This window comes from Thunnus maccoyii, chromosome 13 (genome assembly GCF_910596095.1).
Source record: "Thunnus maccoyii chromosome 13, fThuMac1.1, whole genome shotgun sequence".
Lineage (NCBI taxonomy): Eukaryota > Metazoa > Chordata > Actinopteri > Scombriformes > Scombridae > Thunnus > Thunnus maccoyii.
This window is the reverse complement of record NC_056545.1, coordinates 19,939,485-19,958,170: the sequence shown is the minus strand read 5'-3', so window position 1 is coordinate 19,958,170 and position 18,686 is coordinate 19,939,485. Positions and strand designations below refer to the sequence as shown.

Sequence of the window (18,686 nt, the reverse complement as noted above, 5' to 3'; positions counted from 1 at the left end):
ACATATTTACATGTATTATTGATTTGTGTCCAAAGTCCTCCGCTGAACCAGTCAAGTAGAAAGCAAATTTCTGAAAAAAAATCTGTCTGTGGATACCTCACACCCCTATATTTATAATAGCTCATATTTAACGAATGTAATGTCCAAACGCTCTAAAATGTGAAAAAAGTTGAGTTTTTAGATATTTTTCAGATATACTAGGAACTGATGAATTAACACAAAATGCCAAAGTAATGCTGTTATTGGCACTATAATGACATAAATAAAAGTATCAATATCCATGGGAAAACACACCATCTTGCCATGTTGGGATTTGTAAAGCTTCCTTTTAGCCCTCCAACATTAAATAAAACCCCTCAGCAAAGCAACAGCCCACTCATCCCCCACTGTATAACACAATCAGGTTTTTACAGCCCATTAAATAAATGTTCATGTTCACCAGACAAGTAATCATAACATTTCACAAAAAATTTATGATTCATAATCAAAATTATTTATTATTATTCATGTTGAAACATGACACGTGTCAATTATAAAAACCTGTAGCATAGTGTCCACTAAAATGACCATTGTTCATACACAAAATATAGAATATTAGATGTATTAAAATATATATAAATGTGGTAATTTGTTTTGTTTCAAGGCTTGTGTCTCGTACAGTGGCTGACAGTTTGCGGATGAGATGTTACCCTGACAGATACCTGCGTTTACTGAGAACCATCCAGCAGAGGTAAAAAGTCATCTGTAACACTGTCAGCTCAACACTGAACCAACACAAGACCAACAGCGAGCCCTGCAGTCTGTGAACCAACAGCTGGTCACTTGATGTTTCATCATCAAACACAGTCAGACTGTTATAAACTGGCAAAGAATATACAGATCAAATATATGGCTTCTTCTAACACATTTAAACCAAAATGATCAAATCATTTTGTGTGCAATGTCCTGAAACACAATTTGTTTTTCTTCCAATAGGCAAATTATATATTTGTGCTTATAAATGTACGTATTTGATGATAAGCATTACAAAACATGGATAATGGAGGCTCCATTCTGCTTATTTACTAAGTGAGTATGGATCAACCAGCCAGAGCATTACGTCATTTCAGTGCAATAACTCTTGCACTGAGGGCCTCTGCTGGTGAAAAACCAGAATGAAACGCTTTAGTGTGATGAACATGCAGGTGATGCAAGACATCCAGGATCCCTGCTGCACAACATGGCCTCATCATATAGTGCCTGCAGCCTCTACTATAGATATGGGGAGCTGCACAGTGGTTAGCATGAAACACAGTACCATTGTGATTTAGACAAATTTTCTACTTCGATTAGTAGAGTATTTTCAACCATTACTAAGAATTCATGATGATAAAATGTAAAAAGTGCCTATAATCATCTCTCCTTCCTGACAAATTGCATATTTTTAGAAAAGTCCAAATTAAGACTCACAACCTAGAATTGATGCAAAGGAATACAGATGGTGGACATTCAGCCTTGCTTTAAATAAGCAGACATGACCAGCTTATACTGGTAGTCTGACAGCAGCAATCAAAATGCTGGAATTTAAAACGTAAAATAATACTCACAATAGTAGTGACAATATGGAAATGATAAAACTTAGTTAATATAAAAACGTACATTCTTGCAAACACAAATATGTGGGTAATCTTATCCGATCAGAGATCACCAGGACGCTGTGATCCACTAATACGACCTGACGTTTAAAAGGAAATAAACTCAGATAAAGACACTTTGAAAATGTGGAGTCCAACAGGATGTAAAGAGGAGGGAAGAAGAAGGCAAAGAAAAAGATGGAGATAGAAATATAACTTCAACTTTGGTTTGAGCATGTGCAATAAGCACATTACAGAAGGCTAATGTTTATACAAAGCTGTTAGACAGCTACAGTATGCATCTGTTATAGAGAAGCAGCATCAGTGTGTATCGCAGTTTAAAAGTGTAGCAGATGTTCAGTTGCTGAATGATCAAGAAGCTCTCCTGATCAAGCTTTGACTGAATAGAAGCCAAACATAACAGAAAAAGTATTAGACAATCTGGTGTGATGTAACAAGAATGAAAGTTGGAAAATTGAACAATTTAATTGTTGCTACGTAGATTTAGTGAAGTTTCAGCCACTCATGGTACATAAACAAATAAAACAATAACTAAATAGCTTAATTATGAAACTGATATATCAATTCTTTGGATCTTTTATACTTGATTACATTATAAAGTGTGCTTTTGAGTATCAGTTGTCCTTCTGGACTACATACATCATACTATAAGTGTAAACAGAGGTTAATTTCCTGTTGACCTGATGAATGTCCGTCTCCGCTCTATGCAACACATGTTTGCCGTCACACTGGTACGAACTGGGTGCTGTAAATCTTCTCGTGTGACACAAAAAACAATTTAGTGGCGTGAACCCCGATCTCTTGGGATCAGTTACACCATGAAATGCATGTGTCCCTCAGCGCCCGTAACAATAACATCCATCCAGATACGCATGGCCTCAGGCGTCGGAGCCACCATGTAGTACACCCGATCGTGGGTCTTCACACTGAAGGTCAGCGAAGGGTTGGGGCTCTTTGGTGTGGAAGTGAATGTATTTTTGAAATAATGGAGTATTTCAAAAATACATTAATGGAGTATAGAGGGGAGAGAGATGAGGTGGTGCATATGTGGGAGGGAGAAAGACAAATGGAGGGAGAGAAACAGATGACAAACAGATGTCAACAATATAAAAAAAAAAAATGTGTCAACATGCTTAAAATGAGAGACACGCCCGCCTGCACACATGCACATAAACCGACTTACTTTGTGTGCATTCTTTAAATGGTCATAGTACACCTCCTCTATGGCTTGGAAATAAATGACTCCTTTCATCTTGGTCTCATGTTTGTCTGCAGCGGAGAATATAAACACGACTGTTTATGCCAACATCCAGCGATCAAAGCTCGTTCCCAACCTCCAAAGTCTCCCGGCATAGTTTAAAAGTGACATCACTGTTACAGTAACATGATCTCATATTTTGAACATCTGGCTGAGAGGAAGAGTAACTCACCTGCGTAGTAGGTGAGCGTCCTGCGATTCTGGTCGAAGACAAACCAGCGTTTCTTCCATGTCTTGATCTTGCCGCCCATTTTGACCAGAAAGCCTCGACAGGTTTTATCAGTGATGGCCAGATGGAAGCAGGCATCTGGGTTGTGTCCTGCTGCCTCAATATGGCCATGAAGATCAAAATCATCTTTCCTTACAGGGAGGTAGCGTGTCAACAGCCGGGACTATGGGAAAAAAATCATTAAAATAAGATTACAGATGTGTTCGCATGAAGCTAATGGTAACAAAACATCAGATTTCAACCTCTCTGCGTACCTGTGATCTTTGTTTCTCCCTGAGCTTCACCTCTCTCTCTACAAGTTTCTGTCTCCTGCTTGTCTCCTCCTGCAGTCGTTTCTCCAGCTCCTCCCTTCTTCTTCGCTCCTCCTCCAGAGCCTGCCTGCGCATCTCCATCTCACGCTCCTACACATGCCACAGACAGTCAATCAGATCCATCATCGCACACGCACATGTTCCATAAACAGTGCATTTTGGTTAGGTTTGGCACGTTACCCGATACTCGAGGAGTCTCTGCTTCTCAACCTGGGCCTCTCTGAGTAAACGCTCCATCTCCTCGAGCTTCGCCATATTGGACGTACTGGCACTGACGGAAAATGGAAAACCGAAGTAGTGAGATAAAAGACAGACACTCCTGTTTGTGGAGGATATATCATAAGCTAGATTTAAAACCAAAACTAGGTAAAAGATTGAAACAGATATAAAAAAGGTCATAAAAAATATGGGCTTGTTTATATTTCAGGTGCAAAGGTGATTTTGTGATACTTTTGGTGAACATATATTATCCATTCAACTCAAACACAGGTTTCTCTGAGAGGTGCCAGCATTGCAAATCCCAGAGAATCTGCATAATGTGTACGTGGATACGCACATGTGGATATTCTTGTTTCTTGTCTGATGACATAAATTCAGAGCATCAGGCAATAACTTTTGATATATTCTGGTTGGCATCCTTTCTGAACATTGCTAACTCTACGCTGCAGCTGCTTCCCATAAATACATCTGTTCCTATTCTGACTAAAAATCCTAGTTCAATCCATCTCTGTCCGATCTCTTCAAAGTGACCTTTCATCTGTACATCATCGTGGTTTCTAACCTGGAAATGTTGTCTGGGGAGCAGGCGGAGAAGCTGGTCTCCAGGCTGTCAGAGCTGTCCACACTGACGGTGTCTGAGGCCTGGCTGTTGTCCGGATAAGTGAAAGAGTCCAGGAACACGTTGGGCTCAGAGACCATCCTGCTGCAAAAGTCGCTTCTTCTCTGTCTCTCTTCGTTCATGTGTGCGTGGCTGTTGCCTGCTGACGGGAGAGAATCTTACAGAAACAGACTGGAAATACCCTTAGCATGCATGATGTAATGTTACAGTGCCAAATCACAACAGCAGAGCTGCAATCCACTAACTACAGCTGGCCAAGTGGGATAGCATCTTGTGATCATAATTTCATAAAATATGTCTACAGCAACCGGGTCATGTAACACTGATTAAACTGTGATCCATCAAGCTAGAGAAAGATAACAGCAGTTAATTGAGTCAACATGATATATAAAGCTGCACAGCTAAAACTCTGAAAGCACACATTCAACATCTCAAGAAAAATTGTATGAGTACATCCAAAAAAAATAGTGAGGCTACTATTCAAACAAATACCACAGTATTTAACACCATTCTTTTTCTGAGTGATAAATTCTTATAAGTTTTAAGCTTTCGACAAATTTCTCTAAAAAAAATACACCACATATCATTATACATAGATCATACAGTAAGTACTGACATTAACAATGAAGAAGTTTTGCATGGGTTACTTGTTTGGAGGAAGCTGTGCAAACAAGTAATTTGTCTCAAAATCACAAATTCCTATCTATTACACACTCTGATAGCAGACTCACACTGAATGAGGCTCTACTTGTAAACTGCCACAGATTATTGGGTCACTACAACATTTTCTGTGCTGGTCCATGCATATAGCCCGGGGTACAGAGCTGGCCGCACTACTATATAGATTTGATGCAGATAAGATGCAACAGTGTGGTCCTCTGACTCACTCTTGGGCAGGCGGCGAGTGTTCAGGTCTCGGGGGGAGAAGCTGAAGCCTTGTGGGATGACGCTGCCACAGCTGGAGCTTTGGGACAGAGGCAAATGGGACTGAGGAGGAAACAGCAACACACATGCTGTTTAGGATCAGGCTGTACAGCACTTACACAACTGTAAACTACACTCATTTCACAAAAAAAACCTACATGAGCTAGATGGGTGTTGCAAGCCAGGCTGAAACTGAGAATTCCTGTTTGGGTGGATCATTCTCTGAGGACATTGAGATCTTTCTGGATAAAAGTAATGAGGGCAATGAAATCCCCTCTACTGCAGCCCAGAACTAGCATCATTATTATGAAACTGTCAAAACTAAAACAAAATTTGGACTAATTTTATGTAAATATACCAAAATCCAGATTTCACAATCCAGGTTATAATTTCTGTAAGGCCTCTTCCATGCCAAATGTTGGTCAAATAATTTCACAACATGCTTTAAATCATATTTGAAACACCCAGGTTGATCCTACTGCATCTGTCCCTTACTGTGTGTGCTAAAAATTACATTTCAAGACATCAGTAATGACCTTGGGTGGAAGAGTTCGTCCCAGGGATCTGCCATAGGAAGTGAGGAGCTGCTGGCTCCTCTTTTGAGGTAGGCTGTCACTTAGGGGGGAGTTTTCTTTGCTGCTTCTTCTCCTTTCCTTCAGAGCGTGCAAGTGCTGTGATCGCAGAAATCAGAGGAATTACAAAGTGGAATAAAATAACAGGATTTCTCATCAGCGTCACTGAGACTCTGGTATCTCTGTGTACTTTGTTTAAAGACACAGGGAACACTCTGTGGGTGGAAATATAAAGTATTACTGCAACTGTAACTGACTCCTACCTCTTTGATGGCTGCAGGGTTGTTAGTGAAGGTTTGCCCCTCAGACAATTCTGCATACTTTCCTTCCAAAGACGCCAGTTTCTCTCTCTCCTGCAGACATCAGGATGACATTCTCCAGTAAATAAAATGAAATATTTTACAATATCAGCCTACAAAGAATTTTCTTACCTTCTGAAGCATTACAAGCAAATTGTTTTTCTCTCTCTGGAAATTCTCTCTTTCTTGCTGAGACTGTAAGGTAATCTGTGAGGACTGTTTCTTCAGCGTCATCAGTCTTTCCTGTGAGAGAGAAAACAGCACAGTATCACCACTACACAATGTTTGACTTTCACAGAATATGCTCATATAGCAAAATATTGCTGTCACATTAGCAGATACCGAAGAGGTGTCTTATGTTGAAGCAGCAGCAGAATGAACAAGAGCAAATTCACATTTTAGGATGAGAAAATTCAATTTTTGTGAGATATTCGGATTTGCTACACAATCTAATTTACAATTGTATCTGTGGGAAATGATTTCAAAGAGTTTGATTTCAGATACAATTGTCCTCCTTTAGGTCTTCATTACTATATAAACAGTATTTCATGCTTACCATTGCTGGTATTGTTGTTTCTTGTAATTAGTTCATGCTTTGTGCTGCAAATCTCACAATTTTGCAGCTTTATTTTCATGCACAACCTGTAGTAAGATTAATGACAACAAACCACAATGTAGTAACTGAAAAATGCCAGAAAAAATAAAGACAGTTTAATAATATAATGATAATGGTCACCACAAAAACTTCTGCTGCGTTTCTGTTTTATTTCATACGACTGGGCAAATTAAAGTCAGATTAAATCCTGAATAAATGCACTTTAGCTGATAATATTAGACATTTACAGTTGGCTCCAACTCTGTTCTTCAGTTTTTCAAAGTCCACTGACAAGCCAATATATTTTTTATTGTTTTATCTTGAGACACCCTAGTGTGATTATGTACTATATCATATGTATTACATCAAATCTGACTTTTCCTGCAGAATCCTTTTCATATTAAAAGTTTGATATTAAAAACTTATTATCATAAACTTATTAAATCATATAACTTGTAACAAACCTTTTTATAGCAATGAAATTCTGTTGTGAATAAGTATGCTATGCTTTTTTTGCCTGTCATTGAATATTGACTGAAAACTCCACAGTAATGCTAAAGATATACTCTAACTAAACTATGCAACTGCACAAATCTCAGATCTTTGGGTCTATTTACTTTATTGACACTGTTATGGTGTATTTTGTTATAATGTTCTCAACACATTCACTGCACTATTCATACTGTAGATAATTCTGGCTGAAAACGAGACATTTCAGAGTGAAGCGGCGTCAGCACTAACTGCGGTGTTGCACATGCACTACGTGCTACATGCACACTCACAAATCCTCACAGGCTGTACCTTGTGTGTGACAGTAAGACGCTGACACTCAGCGATCTCTCGCAGCAGTTCTTGGCTCTGATTTTCTTTTTCCTCGTCCTGATGAATCTCCCTCTCCAGCTTCTGAAACTCCAAATCCTCCAAACTTTTTGTCTGCTGCTCACCTTCCTAAGAAACAGCACAGACACACACACAAAATACCCCAATTATAAAGTAAAAGTACATAAGTAAATAAGAATACAGTGTTTTAGAATTACATATATTTCAGACACAGGAAATGACCTATAACTACAGATATCCTGAGCAGGTTTTAGGCATTTAACTGACCAATCTGCTTCAGGGAAATATCATATAATCTCTATTTTAAATCATGTAATACGCATTTCAAGCTTTAGCTCATTTGCTAAAAAAATAATTTCATGTTCATCCAAACGATGCAAGGTTTCAGGTGATTTTAGTGTTCCTCAGAAGTCAGATGTGCTAACAATTTTTTACACAAAACATACAGATGGTAACTATTTGGGCCCCTCCTAAATGTGGGTCTAAAGCATACCAGGGTTGAGACATTAGTTGTTAATGTGAGACAGGAAGCAAAGGAATGGATCCTGGTTTGCAAAGAACAAGGTCAAGAAGGATAATAGACGCATGAAGAGAAAATTCTGAAGAAATGGAAAAAAACAAAAAAAAACAGCCAGTGCAGTTGAAAAAATGTGAACAGAAGTGTTTGGTTTTTCTGTGCTCACTGCCAACATGAGCTAATTCTGGAGAATACAGAATAAAGTGCTCTGTATTGTCAAGGAGGAGGAAGAGGAGGAGGAGGAGGTCAGTTTGCAGATGTAAATGCACATTCCTCACAGACACACATTACTTTGGTTAGTAGTTCTTTTATATTTTGAATTCCATTGCACATTTGGAGAGATTTAGGTCTAGAAGGCGTTTCAAGCCGATGCAGGTCCGACTTGTGATGATCTCTCTCCGTCTGCTGTGCGTTTCCTCTTGGAAACATAATTTGTTTGTTTGGTTTTAAAGGAAATGTAACTGAACCCATTTTAGAGGAAGCTGCGGTGAAGCTCAACTGATCTCTGTGTTTTTCAGCTGGAGCTGTGGCTTTAGTGTTTCAGGGCTCTGGTCCATACTGTAGATCTTGACAATGTATTACCTTCACTCAAATTTGATCATTGTTTGCTGAATTCATAATGACAGACAAACTAGTAAAGGTGTTGGGTCATCTAAGACTGTTGGCTATGTTTGCCAAAAACCTATGCATAGAAACATTTTACATATTTTTACCTGCGACTTCTCAGTGTTGCTCGTCTTCTCGATACCACGTAGCTTTTCCTTTAGTTGGTCCAGAAGCTCCTTTTCCCTTTGCAGCTGGGTCATCTCTGACTCCTGTTCCCCTTCCAGCAGAGCACACTCCACCTCCATCTGCAGAAAACATCAACACACAGTAAGAAACAACCTTTACAATTTGATATCTTTAAATTAATTGATAAAGAGGTAACCAGGCAGAATAACACAAACTAAAAAGCACAGTAGTGCTATGGCAGAAACATTAAAAAAAACATACGCACACCTCACAAGTAGCTGTAGTGATAATTTTTCTACTTCTGCTCACTTCATCATCTTTACTGTGATGAGCTCGAGTGATAAACTCATACGCACAATGCTCTTATCAAAAAAATCATCCATTTATCTGACACTGGATAAGAACAAACATTATTAAGGTGTCAGTTATGTGCTGTCTACCTCTCGGACAGACTCCTCCATCTGGTTGTCCAGGTCTTTGATCTTCTGCTCCAGCTCCTCAATGTTGTTCAGAACTTGAATCCTCTCCTCCTCTATATGCGATACTTCCTGCTTCAACTGCACACTCTCCAAAGCCTGTAGTGACATCAGGAATGCATATCAATGCTTGGCTCTACAGGAGAACAACAATTTAATACTTATACATACATTTATGAAATACAAAGACAAGCTGCACATAAAAAAAAACAAAACATAATCATAAGGTTTAATGGCAAGAGCATCTTTGGTGATTGCATGTTAAAAGTTAAAGCAAGTTTTTATAATAGGGAAACTACTGTTTTCCTGTGTAAACCATGTTGTTAAATACATTTGCCAGCCAGTAGAATCACTTTTCTGAATAAGTCAACTGCAGCTGCTGTTTTAACTCCTCCAAAGCTGGATCGCTGACAACAGGGACGGGATTCTTTTCTACTTGGTGTAATGGAAATCTCTATCAGTGCACTCCACTGCCAGTCATGCTAAAGTACTCCCACATATTTCATTGTCTACCAACATCCAACAAACACTGATTCACACTCGTACTTGGGTGTATTTAATAGATCTTGTATCATCAGCTATTCTTCCTTAAGGGACCATGAGGTATTATTTTTTGTGGTCAAAGCCTCATGTGGCCAGCAGCTCTAGGATTTATAGTTTCCCAGGCGGGCTGTGAACGCTCTTTCTTCCTGCACACACTGCTCTGAGGAATGCAAGAGATGGAAGAGGGGGCATTTGGAGTCTGTAAACTTCTGCCATAACTGACACAGTGCAGAAATAATGATCTCAACTTGGAAATTACATTTTTAGAAACTTTAGGTGTGCATTAAAGTTTTATTTTCCACAGGTCGATTGCCTGTGCTGATGTGTAAACTACAGTTTCATTTTCACAAGATCTCCCATCAATTTAGCCTCAGTATAGAGTTCAAAACATCTGGAAAAACGCAAGTCCTTGCCATGCATATACACTAGCATTCTTCCGCTCACACACACCCGAACGCAGTTGTGCATGCACGCACACACACATGAGCACACTAATTCTCCGTGGGATAGTCATTTCCTGCCCCCTCCCTCCTTGAAGAGTTTGAATGGCTGAGTGCTGGAGCAAAACTAGGTCTTCTTCATTAAAACCAGACACACCATTAGGTTGTTGGAGTGGAAAAAATCTTCATTTTATAGAGACAGTAACTCGCCGACACAAGGACAGAGACAGTAGAGGAGTGGCCCGGCTTTGAGCTGAAATCACAGTATTTGATATATTTACATTTGTAAGCTGTTAAATTATTTCTCAGTGAGGTTTCCCACTGAAACATATTCAACACTATGAAATATTTTACTGAGGAGAAATTGTAGTAAAATCACAGTTGTGGGGGAGCCGTGTTCAACTTCGATTTCCTTGTTTATGCATCTGAGCCACCCACATAAACAGGACATGTACGCGGCGCCTCTGACAAAAAGCCAGATGATTTTTGAGAGCGTACCTCAACTCTTAAAGATGTTTATGTGTTGAGTAAAACTGTGGAAGCCACACACTAAATACAACAACCAAGCCATGGATGTGTTGTCAGCATATGACTCACAGTCTACGCAAGAGCTTCATGCTACACATGTTTTCACTTCAAAATCCAGTTTGAACCAAATAAATATATGATTTTAACCCCTTCAACCCTGGTGGTTTCCCCCTTTTATACACATTTGGTATCTTGGGAAATGTTGTAATCTGTACATGATTTTAAATTGAAGTTCTGTGGAAATGTGGAAAATCCAAAGTAACGTGGAAATAGGAAGCATTTAAGATGACAAATAAACACAGATAAACAAGCTATCAACAGTCTGATAAACTGCATTCCACATGAGGGGTGTGTCCCATTAGCCTTCACTAAAGTTTGGTCCTCTCTTCGCACACTTCAACACTCATTCTGTAGCAGCAAATAAAGGACAGGTCAGAAGAGAAAGGCAGAAATCAAATAAGAGAAGGACAAGATGTAGATAGAACTGATGCAGAGGATTCATTTAAAAAAAAAAAAAATCAGTCCAGGTCATGAAGTCTAATCAGAAACTTTTCTACAGGCAGGCACAGGGGGCATGCCACAGATTTTACACATGAAGTTCAGTTTATCCGTCACAAGAAGCATAACGCAGCCTGTGAAGACAGTTGTATAATGTTTACTGTGGTTCTGGAAGCTTTCCGAAGTAAAAAAATAACACTTACAATGTCTTCAGGGTTATCTTGGATTAGGTTTGAGACTTTGCACGGAAAGCTTGTGTTGTCAAATAGAAGTGTATGTTTTGAAAGAAGTGGGCATTTTGGAGGCAAGGGGTCTAATGAAAGCCACTTTTCAATTGTATTGTGGGAATTGCAGGATCCAGTTTGTTTTGGAGTTGAGCCATAGCGACTAAAAGTCAGGATATCTCAGCCTTTGCAGCTTTGAGTTTTTTGACCACTCTTAAATCTGTCTCTTGTGAGTCCCCCAACTTTACTGAAGGGACCAAACTGCAGAGGTACAGGCCTTAATTCACAGAGGAAATTTTGACTCAAAGTCAAAGTATGAAAAGCTAAGGTGTAACTAATAACATTAACAATGCCTTAGTTTTATTCAAGTGTGACATTGAGCCAGCAATATCAGGACCCTGAAACAGCTAAATGGAATACAGCCATTATTCATTGCATTATTTACACCTGTGTTTTTCTTACTGTGACATGTCGAAAACACAATACCCTGCTGTTACAGAGAAAAACTGAAAGTCGACTTATCAATATTTTTACGTTAAAAATTACTCATATCATTACCAGTAATGCAAAGGGTAAAGATAAAAAAGGCTAAAAAGAGAGTGAATATTCAACTTACATCTGTCAAGTGGTCAGAGAAAAGACTCCAAATGAAAGCTAATGAATAATGTTGCTCTATCTGCTGGTCAGGGCTGTAGTTAGCTTGTCATGAAGTGCGTCTGATCCCAAGTGTCCAAAAAAAAATCTATAGGCAGTGGTATACAATACTAGACATTTTTTTCAAGTAATGATACATCCCAGAAATTCAAACCACACTGGATGGTGGGTAAATGACAAAATGAAACAAGAGAAATGCTGAAGTAAAGTGTTTTTTGTGTGGAAGGACAGCTGAGTCTGCAGGTCAGATTAGTTGACATTAAAAATGCTCAGTGAGCTGTAGGTTTTTTCTTTCTGGTTCTTTGCTCTGTTCTTTAACTGATATTTTTGTAGCAAAAATCCATCTAGTAACTGAATTTTGAACATTTCTTAGTTGAGGTGACTGTCTAGGATTTTATTTAATTCCCTTATTTGATTTTTACCCTCCTAAACTGTTTTTTGTGAGGATCTGTCAATGAGCATGAGCTTGTTGGAACTTACTTTAGCTCTGTGGTGGGTAGAGGGTGAGGGGGCACTGCTGTTCAGGCTGATAGCAGGCGAGTGGGACCTGGGCTCTCTGTAGTTGCTCTGCTGACGTTGGCTGACCTGCTGCTCCTCCACGAGCTGCAAATCTCTGGCTTTGGCCCCGAAGCTACTCTCTGGAGCGTTGCTGTTGGGAGAGTCAGAGAACACTGACTCATCATCTGACACCTGCAGCTTCTCCAACTCCTTATTGATCTTCTGCAGGTCTGAAACAGCTGAGCCTGCTGGTTCTCTCTCCACCTGGCCCAGCTCAGTGCACAGGTTCAAGATGGTCTCTAGACGCTGGCACTCCTGCAGAGAGAGGATCCACACTTCACTATTTTACAATGTTTTTTATGATCTTACTGTTTACTTTCATGTTTTCTTCATCAAACAAGGTGCGAAGTTGTGAAAGTGGTATTTATTTTTCATAAATGTGCACAAATCCAGCTCAAAAAGTAACTCACCAATCTCTGCACTTTCTGCTCCCTGAGTCTCTCGTCTCTCTGGTGCAGGTGGTAGTCTCTCAGCTCCTCTTTGCCATTCAAAGAGGTGATGCTGCCCACCCTCTGTCCTGGGCTCAGCCCGCCCTTCCCAAAAGACAACCTCCTCTCTCCGAAGCCCAGATCTAAGCCTGTCCCGTCCATGTCTAAACCCAGAGAGCTCAGAGAAGCCAGGCTGGCCCTCCTGGGAGTGCTGGGCATGCTGGCTGGAACTGTCACATCTGGTGGCTGCTCGAGGGAGGAGAGACTGCGCCGCTGCCCTGTTGAGCCCACCCCTCTGTGGTGACCAACAGAGTGGCATGATGGTAGCGATAGAGCGGGGGGATCTGCTGCATTGTGAAGCCGTGGCAGAGAACGGCTGTGCATGCCCAGGCTGGTGAGGGAACCAGTGGAGTATTTCCTCTGTCTGGAGTCACCTCCTGCTTTGCCCTGAGAGTAGAGTCTACGGCCCATGCGAGGGCTGGAGGGCACACTGGCTGCTCCGCTTTTCACCCTGGGAGAACGAGGTAGAGGCTCCCCATACGAGGAGAGCAGAGAGCTTCCGTCTGCTGCGCTAGAGAGGAGCAGGCTGTCTTGTGACTGGTGGCGAGAGTGGGAATGACGGAGCAAGCCATTAGTGCTCAGCTGGCGTTCGCCCTGGCGAGGTGATGGGGGCACGCTGCTGCTGCTCATGTAAGAAAAGTTTCTCGAAGCAGATGGAGGGCGATCTGTATTGCTGAGGATTGACAGTGGCCTGGTGGACTGGGGTCCAACAGGTGAAGGCACGCTTAGATATTTGCGGCTGCACTCAGCTGCCCTCAGACTAGCCTCCAGAGCACTCTTCCTGCGCTGCAGTGTCTCCATCAGCTCCTGTAGCTCTGCCTTAGAGCGGGAGCCCCGGAGCAATGTCCCACCCACTGAGCCGCTGCTGCTGTGCTCAATCTTGACACAGTCTGTAAAAAAAGCAAGTTGACAGAGCATGTAATCCTGTCTTTTTTTGGATTGTGTCATGGAGTCAAGTTTAATGTAACTCCTTTAAAGGACCAGTGTGTAAGATTTAGGGGGATCTACTGGCAGAAGCATTGGCAGAAATGGAATATAATATTCAGTATGTTTTAATTAGTGTATAATCACCTGTAAATAAGAATCATTGTGTTTTCATTTCCTTAGAATGAGCCCTTTATATCTACACAGAGGCCGCCATGTTGCACCGCCATGTTTCTACAGTAGCCCAGAATGGACAAACCAAATGCTGGCTATTGAGAGAGTCTCTTGTGTTTTTTGCAAGTTTTGTGGCCACCATAGTTTCTCCTACATGCTTGGAAGGGGAGGGGGAGGGGAGGGGAGGGGTATTCAGATGGTTGCAATCTGCAACCTCACCGTTAGATGCCACTTAATCCTACACACTGGTCCTTTAATAAGCACCAGCTCAGCTATGGGAAGAGCAATCATTATATCATGTGCTGAGTAAGAGGGGGAAAACCAGTGAAGAATGTACGCTCATACAGTTCTGAGCCCAACACAAACATTGGCTCAATCAGTGGTTCAGCTTCTTCTAAAAATGGAAGAATGCTGGTGGACCAAGACAGGCCAGAATGCATCATAGTCTCGACTGCAAGAAAAACCCTCAGGGCACCCTCTACCACAGGGCAAATAGCTTAGCAAGGAGCACTGTCAGGACATTGCCCTGAGTCACTTTGTCATAGAAACTCATTCACAAATATGGGTTTCATACATTTATTCTGGGCCCCTAAAAACTCAAACTGCAACTTGGATTATTAATATACAAATAGTTCTAGCATGACTGTGCTCTTCAGTTTGAACTAAAATCATCAGTGTTTTGTTGTTTGTCTGTTGATCATTATTGAAAATAAAGGCCAGAGGCATGTTTACTGAGTTATCTGGATAACTTCCAGGTTAAGGAAGGTTATCCAGATATTGTAACTCAGTAAACCTGCTTCATAGAGCAATCCAGACTTAGATAGTGTACTGATAACCAGCTAAAATGATCTTGTTAGTTGTCAGCTGACTCTGTTCTTTGAACACAGGTGGAGGTGATTAGATGTGATTTTTTCAATCCTGTAAACTGAAGGCCCTGATTAAAGTGATAAGTATATCGTCTAAATATCATATGAAAACAAGTAATTGTCTTGACTGTTGTCTTACCTGAGCCATAGCCCAGCGTGGCAACAGCACTTCTTTGGGGAAGCATGCTGTTCATCAGTCCGACCTCTGTTCTCTGATTCAGTCTGCAGATGCGGAATTCAGCTGGGCCCTACGTGCTTTGTTGCCTGGGAAGAAAAGATAATTAATTTAATCCTAAGTAAACATACACTATGTGTAACTTGCAATCAGAGCAGAACTGTTGTGAGAAGCTTTGTTGTTGAATGTCACCACTGTGAATGTTTTATCAGATATTGAGAGCTGTTTCTTCTAGTCTTCCCTGTACTAGTATTCCTGCATACATACCAACATCACAGATTCTTTCAATCTTGAAACAAAAGAAACATCACAGGAAGTTGAAGACATGCCTTGCGGTCCCTCATCTTAATGTGCAACAATACCCCAATTCAAGCAGATCTACAGATCATCTACATACTTACACGGAAAAGAAAAAAAACTTTCCGAAAAACTAAGTAGGAAAACAGATCCAGAGGAAAGATTTTATTTCTGGCTCAGTGTCCCCAATAAAAACCAAGTCTGAAAAGCAGCAATGTGTGCTTTAATCGATCTTTTAGCTCCAGACTCATGACCAGTCCTCAAAAGTATTCCCTCAGGGACCCAGACTCAGTGAGGCAGCACCCAAAGTTAGAGGTTCAGGCTGGGTAAACTGGACTGGACTGGGACTGCTGGGACTGAGGGGCACATGCTGAATTAATTAATCCACTGACAGAAGATCTTTGCTTCCTTTTCACTGTTTCATATCATTATAAATTAAATACCCGGGGCTGTTGGCTATTTGTTGATTATGTAAGCAATTCTAATACATCATCTGGTGCTCTGGTAACTTTAGATTTTTGATTGATTAATCAACTCATTAAAAAGATAACTAATAGAATGACTGATTATGAAAATGGTGTTAACATGGCCTCCCTAGTTTTCCCTGCAGCAAAAAGCAGAAAAGAAACTCTTACCTTCTCTAGAGAGAAAGAAAAGAAAGCTAAAAGAAAAGAAAGCTAAAAGAGAAAGAAAAGAAAGCTAAAATAAATAAAACAGAGAAATATGATGTCAGATCACAGTACTCGATGCCATGACTCAGAAAAATCTGATTCAGTGAGGATATATTGGTTCCAGTGATACAAATGAGGTATTTCAAAAGTCAAACGTTAGTGTTTCCTGAATCCACAGGCACAGACAGCACACACATACACACACTGCAGAGAAAGAGAGAGAGGTGGCTGATCCAAAATTTTCTGGTCCCGCTGTCTGGTAAGAGGGCCTACAGGAAGTAGGGTATCCTTTTACACAGTCACACAATCAATCAGCATGAGTTCATTCTCCAGACCTCCTGAAAAAAGGGGTGAGACAACCCAGCCCCATGTCAGGAGTGAGAGATTTTACTGCATCACCCAGACTACAGGCCAGCAAGACAGAGCAGATAATAAACACACAGGGTGATGTAAACTGTTGGAATGAGCACTGATAAGATGGCTGTCATTGAAGGTGTGGTAACACTGTGGAGATAAATATTTTCACATTGCATGAGGCTCAAACTGTTGTTGTCTTAGAAGATTCACTAACTGTCCAGACAGACACCATATTATTTCTTTGACAAGAAAAAAATGAAGGGCTGCAACTAATGATTATTTTAATTTTCTATTAATGTGCCAATTATTTGGTCTATAAAACTAAAATGGTGAAAGATGCTGGTCCCAGTTTCCCAGAGCCCAAAGTGACGTCTTTAAATGTTGTCTTGCCAGACCAACAGTCTATAACCCAACATTATACTCATATAAGCTATTATATATTTTCATTATTGATTAATCCGTTGATTATTTTTTGATTAATCAATTAGTTGTTTGGTTTCTAAAAAGTCAGAAAGTTGGGAAAAATGTCAACCACTGTTTCCCACAGCCTGAGATGACATCCTCAAATGTCTAATTTTGTCCCAACAGTCATCCACCCAAAACTGTTCAGTTCATTATCACAGAAACCAGAAAATATTCACATTTGAGGAACTGGAACCAAAGAATTTGGACATTTATTTAAGAAATGACTCCAAATGATTAATCGGTGATTTATTTAATAATTGGCAACTAATCAATTAATCAACTAATCGTTGCAGCTCTAAGATCAATGTAATGCTTTTGCAATATTCAGATTCACCATAACAGCTCATATGCACACACACACACACACACACACACACACACACACACACTGCACACAGACATACACACAGGGATGCAGTCAATAGTATGAACGCCTACTGATAACCACTGTTTGCTGTCATCCACTTTTTTTAAAAAAAAGTTGTGTCATTTCCCAGCAACGTTAAGTCAATGGAGATAAACAGCATGTGTGAAAATCACCACCTTTTAGCCTCAAAACAAAGTAGGTTAATCAATCGACTTTTTGCTCATTTTTGGTTCAACAGTTTGCCAAAATTTACATCTGCCCGAGTTACAAAAAAACCCAACAACATTCAAATCCATCACAAATTAGTTTTCCTTACATTCTAGTATTTTAATGTATATGTTCATTCCCGCTCTACACTTGGCAACATCTGTGCATTAATTCCAGCAAACAAAATAAATGATCAGCCCGCAGCATCACAGTATCAACCGGTTAAAACTAAAACACTCACTGGATCGACTCTTTAAAGAAAAAGTGCGACTAATGCCATAACTTACACTAACCTTCGTTTTCTGTCTCATTCACATAGTTGAGCCTTGAGTCTGTCGGCGTGTGCCTGTAGTTGTTGAAGCTGAAGTCCTCCGTCTGTCTGCGTCTGTCTGTATAAAAGAGCAGAGTAAACCCAAAGTCAAAGGATCAGTCAGGAGACCCTTCCCACCTCTGCTCTGCTCAGACTCTCCTCCTCCTCCCCGGGAGAGAGGAGGGGAGGGAGGAGGGGAGAGTGTTTACTTTTCAGCTGTAGGCGCTGCTGCTGCCCCTCCTGGTTTGATCGAGAATTGTTCTGATAGAGAGAAGGAGGAAGGGATGAAGAAAGTAAAGGAACGAAGGAAGGAAGGAAGGATGCATCATCAGCTTTTATTATGGGTGTCTTAAAAGGAATCAGTATGTTTAATTTCTCCTAGTTCCAGATACTTCTTCTTTCTGCTGCTAATTCTGACCTTTGACCTTAAAGCAATGATCAATAAGCTATGATATCATATTATCACTAGGCTACGTCATATTCCAGCATGGAGGCACTGGGTTTGAGTGAGTTACTGCAAAAGCTATCGAACTCCATCTTTAACGCTTCATTGACTCTACTAATTGCATTCCACATTTTATTTACAATGGCGACACTTTTCTGGCTGTCTGGCCAATTTGTTCACAAACCAACTAAACACCTCCCAGTTTTCTCACAAGTCTTCACACAATGTCTGTTTTCCATAGTAAGAAAAAGCCAGAGTATGCATTAGTGC

At 40.5% G+C, this 18,686-nt stretch overlaps 1 protein-coding gene across 2 annotated transcripts; it reads right to left on the bottom strand.

Moving 5' to 3' along the window:
• Positions 1-470: 470 nt before the first annotated feature.
• Positions 471-18,178, bottom strand: phldb2a (pleckstrin homology-like domain, family B, member 2a). Of its 2 annotated transcripts, none has more exons than XM_042432147.1 (17): positions 17,955-18,178; positions 15,262-15,386; positions 13,081-14,048; positions 12,593-12,925; positions 9,190-9,324; positions 8,731-8,868; positions 7,462-7,608; positions 6,198-6,308; positions 6,030-6,119; positions 5,731-5,865; positions 5,158-5,257; positions 4,214-4,412; positions 3,613-3,703; positions 3,376-3,522; positions 3,065-3,284; positions 2,818-2,903; positions 471-2,586 (listed from the first exon to the last, which is right to left on the bottom strand). In XM_042432147.1, the coding sequence occupies exons 2-17, from the start codon at positions 15,314-15,316 to the stop codon at positions 2,446-2,448; spliced, it is 3,096 nt and encodes a 1,031-aa protein (XP_042288081.1). In that variant the 5' UTR covers positions 15,317-15,386; positions 17,955-18,178; the 3' UTR covers positions 471-2,445. The 2 variants fall into 2 exon arrangements, with proteins under 2 accessions (XP_042288081.1, XP_042288082.1); XM_042432148.1 differs by having other exon boundaries at positions 4,214-4,409; positions 17,955-18,177.
• Between the last annotated feature and the right edge of the window lie 508 nt (positions 18,179-18,686).

What these genes read in the sequence shown, in the direction of transcription:
- phldb2a (XM_042432147.1), bottom strand. Translation starts at nt 15,316, where the DNA reads ATGAACAGCATGCTTCCCCAAAGAAGTGCTGTTGCCACGCTGGGCTAT. An exon ending in AGCAGAAAGTGCAGAGATTG is followed by an intron (nt 12,926 to 13,080) that starts GTGAGTTACTTT and finishes CTCTCTCTGCAG; the next exon opens with GAGTGCCAGCGTCTAGAGAC. An exon ending in GTCTTACTGTCACACACAAG is followed by an intron (nt 6,309 to 7,461) that starts GTACAGCCTGTG and finishes TCTCTCTCACAG; the next exon opens with GAAAGACTGATGACGCTGAA.